The sequence below is a fragment of the Callionymus lyra genome, chromosome 2 (genome assembly GCF_982586985.1).
Source record: "Callionymus lyra chromosome 2, fCalLyr1.hap1.1, whole genome shotgun sequence".
In the NCBI taxonomy this organism is placed as follows: Eukaryota; Metazoa; Chordata; class Actinopteri; order Syngnathiformes; family Callionymidae; genus Callionymus; species Callionymus lyra.
The window spans coordinates 16,122,235-16,129,171 of NC_141819.1; the positions used below are offsets into that span (position 1 = coordinate 16,122,235).

Consider the following 6,937-nt stretch of genomic DNA (forward strand, 5'->3'; position numbering starts at 1 on the left):
TACCAGACAAACGCGTGGTCTCCTCTGATTGGCCGTCGCGAGTAATCGTTCTCGCTCACTCTCCTCCCATTGGCTACAACGTGTCCGCTGTCTGCGTAACGGCGCGTCCGATTGGCTGAGACCGACGTCAATTCCTCCACTGTGTCCGGCTCGGGCGACCAGTCACAGCCAGACATCTGTTCGAGAGACTGTAGCATCGCCGGAGAAAAATCAACCTCCGCCGGGTGTTCGAGCTCAGAGACGACGGTCAACCTTCCACTCCTGCCGCGGTTCTATCGAAGGGTTCGCCATGACTGCTCTGTCCGTGCTGCTGGTCGCCGCCGCCGTGGCTGTGTCTGTCCTCGCCGAGTCCACCGTGCATTTCCGAGAGCAGTTCGAAGACGGAGGTGAGCTTCATCCTCCACGACGAGCCTCGTCTTTCTTGGTCGACATCGCCATATTGACAATAATAATGGTGACAAAGAACACTTGCAGGCGACACTATGTGTCCTGTACTGTATTAATGTGGTTTATTGTCTCAATATGTTGCTTTAATGCAGCTTTAGCATGATTTAAATGATATTATGAGCTTCATTCATCTGTACCCCACTCTTCTTTATCATCACCCCCCCACCCATCTCACCCAGTCTGCCTCCCATCTCCTCCCTCCCCCCTCCTGGTCAGTGACTGTAACCATCTTCCAACCCTGTTCCTCCATCACCCCCCAAAAAACACATGAAGCACCCCCCTTCACTAAAGATGTCAAACATAAACCTTTTTTTTTTAATTTCTTCTTCTTAAATTCCAGATGCCTGGGAGAGTCGCTGGACAGAATCCAAACACAAGTCCGACTATGGCAAGTTCTTCCTGACGGCGGGGAAGTTCTACGGAGACGCTGAGAAAGATAAAGGTAAGCGACAGGTGGACCCGCCTTTGGTACATAAACTATAGCCACGTTCTAATCCGTGACGGGGGTTGACAGGTTCATTGTTGGCTGAAGTCATGTGGAATGTCGTCAAGGATGAATAAAGGCAAATATTAAAAAAAAACAACTTGTTATTAAATTACTGGCCAATGAATAGAAAAAGTCATGGGTTCTTACGATGATTTGAGTGTGGAGTTGCTATATCAGTGCCAGCGTGTAAATCTATCAGCATTTATTTCGTGTATCAAACGGTAGAATAACAAATCCGACCCACCAAGTTTACATATTCATCTCATGTTGAAGGTTAGTCTACGAAACCTTTTTATGCTTTGTATTTTTTGACAAACATTATCTGCAAAATAAATCTCTTCCAACTTGAGAAATAAATATTTGTTACCTAGTCATCTTTTATAAAGGAAATGAATTCATCTTTACAACTCTTTACAACTACGCTTTTCTGAACAAGGGTCACAAAGCACTTAAACAATCAAAACAATACCCAATAAAATATATACTTTAAAAGGTCAAGACACCACTGAGACAAACACAGGAGTCTCAGAGAATCAAGGAAAAGCCTGCACAAGTAAACAAGTCTTAAGATGTTTCTTGAAGGAGTCAGTACATCCATCAAGCGTGTTCAGGAACCATCAGTAGATTCTGATCCACAGACCTCAGAGCCCGAGCTGGGGTGTAAGGCTGGATCAGATCACTGATCTAAGGAGGAGTCTGACCATGAATAGATCTGAAAGTAAGAACCACAATTTTAAAATTGATCCTGAAAGAAACTGGCAGCCAGTGAAGAGATTTAATGATCAGGGAACTGTCAGTTCTTCTACTAGAGAAGGTCAGAATTCTCGCTGCATGGGAGATTAAAACAATTTATACTTTTATGGTAATATTAAATTAAGTGTTTTCCGTGGAGGCAGGTTTCACCTGAACTAGTCATTGATAATTGTATGCCTCAAAAAAATCTCTTAAATGTTTGGTCTTATTATCTAATGTAGTGTGAGGACACTGATCTTTTAGTCCTTAAGTTAAAGTGATGTTCTTGTATTTACAAAATGAATTATGTTTATTCTTTCAATTAATCATGTATTCATTATTTTTGTAAATCAATGCCAAAGCAATAGTATATACAAAATGAAGTAGATTGAAACATTCTCCTTTTAGTCGGTACTTTAATGTCATTATTTTATTCGGCTCTTTTAAAATGACTTATATTATTCAAGCAACACACTTAAACAACATTTTAAATCCATACATTCAAACACAGGTCAGCTGATGTCGACTAAAAATAAAAAAATCTGTCAAGCAATATCTTGCATAAAAAACATTCAATGAAACAAAATAATAAGAATATATGTCTGATATTAATTTTCTTCTGAATTTCGAATCAGGTACAATGAGTTCACACTTCTGCTCTCTTCATGCTCACATGTATCCAGTCCAGCCTCCTTAACTTTGTCCTCAAGATGCTCCCTTGATATATTGAAGGTTGAATAAATAAATTGTGTTGATCTCTAAAGGGCTTCAGACGAGCGAAGATGCTCGCTTCTATGCCGTGTCGTCCCGCTTCGATGACTTCAGCAACCAGGGCCAGCCCCTCGTCATCCAGTTCTCCGTCAAACACGAGCAGAACATCGACTGTGGTGGAGGTTACATCAAACTGTTCCCCTCCGACCTCCGTCAGGAGGAGATGCACGGAGACTCTGTCTACAACATCATGTTCGGTAATATCTGTTATTACAGTTGTTTACGGAAGTTTACACGCGGCTCTGACTGACTGTGTCTCTTCACCTCAGGGCCGGACATTTGTGGACCCGGAACCAAGAAAGTGCATGTGATCTTCTACTACAAAGGCAAAAACCATCTGATTAACAAAGACATCAGATGTAAGGTAAGGATAAAGATGCTCTCTGAGATCTGTGTATTTTAAGTCCTCCTGGTAGATGTTGATACTCATGGTCAACGTCCAATAGTTCATTCATATGTTGGCTGAGTGATGAACAGCAGCAGAAAACCAAATAAAACAACATTATCAGCATGAGTACATTATCCATCTGCTCCACTCGCGAGGTAAACCACAAAATAAGATCGTCTTTTTGATCTTTAAAAGCTAACTAATGTGGGTTTTGACGGATGTATTTAATTGAACTTGTACTGTTTGTCAGCCTATAATTAAGAAACATCTTAAGACGTTTTTATTTGTTCAGGCTTTTCCTTGATTTTCTGGAACTCCTGTTGTGTTATCAGTTTTATCTTCATCTTTAAAGTATATACTTTATTTAATATTGTTTTGATTGTTTAAGCGCTTTGTGACCCTGGTCTGGAAAAGCGCTATACAAATAAAAATTACTTACTGACTTACTTACTATAATGTGTTACTGACCTTTCAACTCCTTCTAAACGTCTTTGTGTTTCCAGGACGACGAGTACACTCATCTGTACACGCTGGTCGTCAACCCCGACAACACGTACGAGGTGAAGATTGATAATAAGAAGGTGGAGTCTGGAAGTCTGGAGGACGACTGGGACTTCCTTCCCCCAAAGAAAGTCAAAGACCCCGAAGCCAAGAAACCAGAAGATTGGGATGACCGGGAGAAGGTCTCTGACCCCGAAGACACCAAACCAGAGGCATGTTTTTAAAAAAGAATCAAATTGAGTCTATTTTGCTGCAGTGTGTCTGACACTTGCTGTGATTAAAAGGAATGGGACAAACCTGAGAACATCCCAGACCCTGATGCTAAGAAACCTGACGACTGGGATGATGAGATGGATGGAGAGTGGGAGCCCCCCATGGTGGCCAACCCCGAGTACAAGGTAGATGGAAATAACAAGTACAAAAGACAATGAAATGACTCTCATCTGACACATGTTTGAACAACAGGGTGAGTGGAAACCCAAAGAGATCGACAACCCTGCTTACAAAGGCAAGTGGATTCATCCCGAGATTGATAACCCGGAGTACACGGCCGATCCTGAGATCTACAAATACTCCAGCATTGGAGTGATCGGACTGGACCTGTGGCAGGTGAGCGAGTAGGACCAGAGGAATCGATCTTCCTAGTGTGTCCTGTTGACTAAAAACCTTCTTGTGTCCCTCTCCAGGTGAAGTCTGGCACCATCTTTGACAACTTCCTGATCACCAACAGCCCAAGCCTCGCAGAAGAGGTCGGTGAGGACACCTGGGGTAAAAGCAAGGTAATGTTGTTAATCGATGTCCTAACAATAAATGACATGAGGTTCGGCTTTAATTGAATCTTGACCGGGAACATGTTGGTCTCAATAGTTCAATTGAGTTGTGTCTACAGGCGAGCTGGTCACATTGTAAGAGGTTTAGAAAAAAACAAAACTTTTATTACCTCCTTCAAGGAGCTTATTACAATATCTGTTTGTGTAAGAATTTTAAAATGGAAGATTTTGAGTATGAACATTTTCAGGAAACTAGGAACGGATAACATTACATTTTCATATTTACCATCTGGATTCAGGAGTATTTAAAAGTATTTGTCCCTCTGCAGCGAAAGACAGGAATTGAGTCAGATCCTCTTCCTATTGGTTTAGTCTGTATTTTGCAGATTTGTTCTATTTAATTTGAAACAAAAAAATGTAATAACCTAATTAACATTACTTAGGGAACCACGTTTAAATGAGTATTAAATTTTGTTTAATTTTGCTAAAAGACCGACAGTTAATTAAACGATAAACGATAAATTCAGATGATGACATAAACACCCTGATGGAATTACTATGCAGTCTATGGGGATCTGCACATGCACTTAGTACTCTGCACAATGCCACTTTAATTTTTGTGTTCCGTATTGTCTCCTGTGTGTATTTTGTGTTGTCTCCAGTGTGTGTTTTGTGTATGTAACTTTCTGTTTTTGCTGCCGCCAACCCAGTACACGTCTCTCTTGAAAATGAGAATTTAACCAGTATAAATAAAGGTTAATAATAAATGATGAATAAATAATATTGTAAACTAAATCTTTCTTTTTCCGAGATTTATACCCATTTAAAGGTTCCAGTCTCAGTCGTCCTCTTTATTATCGTTTCGACTTAAATTATGTCCTGCTGCTCTCTTAGTTTTGCAACAAACCAACAACAAACATTGCACACAGTCGTTGTTTCACCTTTGCCTCCTTTCAAAACGATCCTCTTTTCTGATTCAAATGATCTGCAGGACGCTGAGAAGAAGATGAAGGACACTCAAGAGGACGAGGAGAGGAAGAATCGAGAGGATGAGGACAAACTAAGAAAAGTAGAGACGAAGGACGAGGCAGAGGACGAGGCAGAGGAGGAGGAGGAGGAAGAGGAGCGAGACGAAGAGGAAGACGAGGAGCAAGACGAAGAGGAGGAGGAGGAGGAAGACGACGAGGACACAGAATCACAACTGAAGGATGAATTATAAACCGATGCAGGCGAGGACGGACCCTCCTGATTGACCCTGGGGTGGGCTTATCATTAGTTTGTTTACATTTGAAGGGCAGTGGTCTTTCTCTTTTTTTTTTTTCGAAGTGCTTCTACTTTTATTCATGTTTTTATTATTACTATATTATGTTATAGTACTGAAAATGGACATACGCGCTCAAATGAAGATGCCATTTTGAATGTGAAGATGAGAAACGAAAGATTTTGTTGTTGTTGCTAAAATGTTTTCTGGATTAAGTTATATTAGGGGAAATAGAGACCCAGATAATAATGTTTTGTTGAGTTTGTTTTTCTACTCTAATCTGCTTTGTCTTGGATGGAGCGTGTGTGTGTTTTTTATTTTGTTTGTTGTCGAGCTTAACTGTAATGATCTAACCTGTAAACAAAGGGCGCCTGACATGAGCCACTACATGACATCAACACTGATGTGAAGCAACTAAAAAAAAACCACTGTTGTTCTGTCGAGATTTTCTTGTTTTATTCTGATGATGAATCCCTTGAGCTTTTCTGTTCCTGTCACACTTTTGCCAACATTGGTCCACATGATCATTTGTGTTTAAACAAACCAGTTGGGGCACTCCCTGTGGTTGTACAACTCCCATCCATCCGTTTTGTAATTTTTTTTTTTTTTTTCAATCATCTTTGATTTCAACATCCCTGCACGGCCGTCCCAAAGACACTGGAAGTCGATCCTTTTGTATAAGACGAATTTTGTACTCATGGGAGTCGTACGAGGCGGAAGGATTTCCATGTTGCAGTGTGAAAGCGACAATGGCTGCTCTGGTTAATAAAAACGGCACAGAGCTCAGTGGGTCTTCCTGTTTTATTTGAGTTTAAGCACCACATTATTCACGATGACAAAGTCATTAAGACCATCAGCAGCACTCAGTCAATCCAGATTAAAAACATTTTTTATAATAGTTTGATTGTTATTGCAGTAATAAAGCTTCTTAGATATAATTCTGTCAAAGATAGTTTCTCTGACTGCGTATCTTCGGGAAGTCTTTACTAAGGTACATTTAAAAAAGCTTGAGAAATTAGTAGTATACATATTAATAAATAGAGTAGACAGAATGTCTGCCTTGGTGCCTGGTTCTGTTGTTCTATCTGTTATTTAGTGTGTTATCTTCTTTCATTTGTTTACTCTGTACAGAAGTTTATGATATCCCTCATTCATTCCTCTGCCTATTAAATTGTACAATTCTGAGTTCGGGGGCAGGAGTGGAGTAAAAGTATCTGGATGTTCTGTTCTATGTTAGTCTTTGTATCCTTTGTCTTTGTTATTTTTCTTTTATCTATGTTCTTTATCTTTATCTTTAGACTTAGATTGTGTCATCTTGTTCTTTCTCTTTATTTCTCTTTGTTGTTTGTCTTGTTCTTATTTTATTTTGATTTATTTTTTATGAAAAATTGCTGTATTTGCTGCGGCTATTGGAAAAAAACAATTTCCCGAAGGAGATCTCCTGAGGGATCAATAAAGTTCTACCTTACCTTACCTTACCTTATATGAGTAATAATATATATATATACTAATGAATAGAGTACACTTCTTTGTTTCTTGGTTTGGCTTTAAGGTCAACCGGGGTCCTTTCTTTCAGGATT

The 6,937-nt window shown here is 39.9% G+C and overlaps 1 protein-coding gene across 1 annotated transcript; it reads left to right on the forward strand.

Annotated features, from left to right (window-relative positions):
* Positions 1–176: 176 nt before the first annotated feature.
* On the forward strand, positions 177–6,129 carry calr (calreticulin). Its single transcript, XM_087783710.1, has 9 exons — positions 177–386; positions 788–889; positions 2,431–2,634; positions 2,707–2,801; positions 3,329–3,538; positions 3,611–3,724; positions 3,792–3,935; positions 4,013–4,105; positions 5,088–6,129. Exons 1-9 carry the CDS (start codon positions 290–292, stop codon positions 5,313–5,315), a joined length of 1,287 nt encoding a protein of 428 aa, XP_087639836.1. The 5' UTR covers positions 177–289; the 3' UTR covers positions 5,316–6,129.
* The last annotated feature ends 808 nt before the right edge of the window (positions 6,130–6,937 follow it).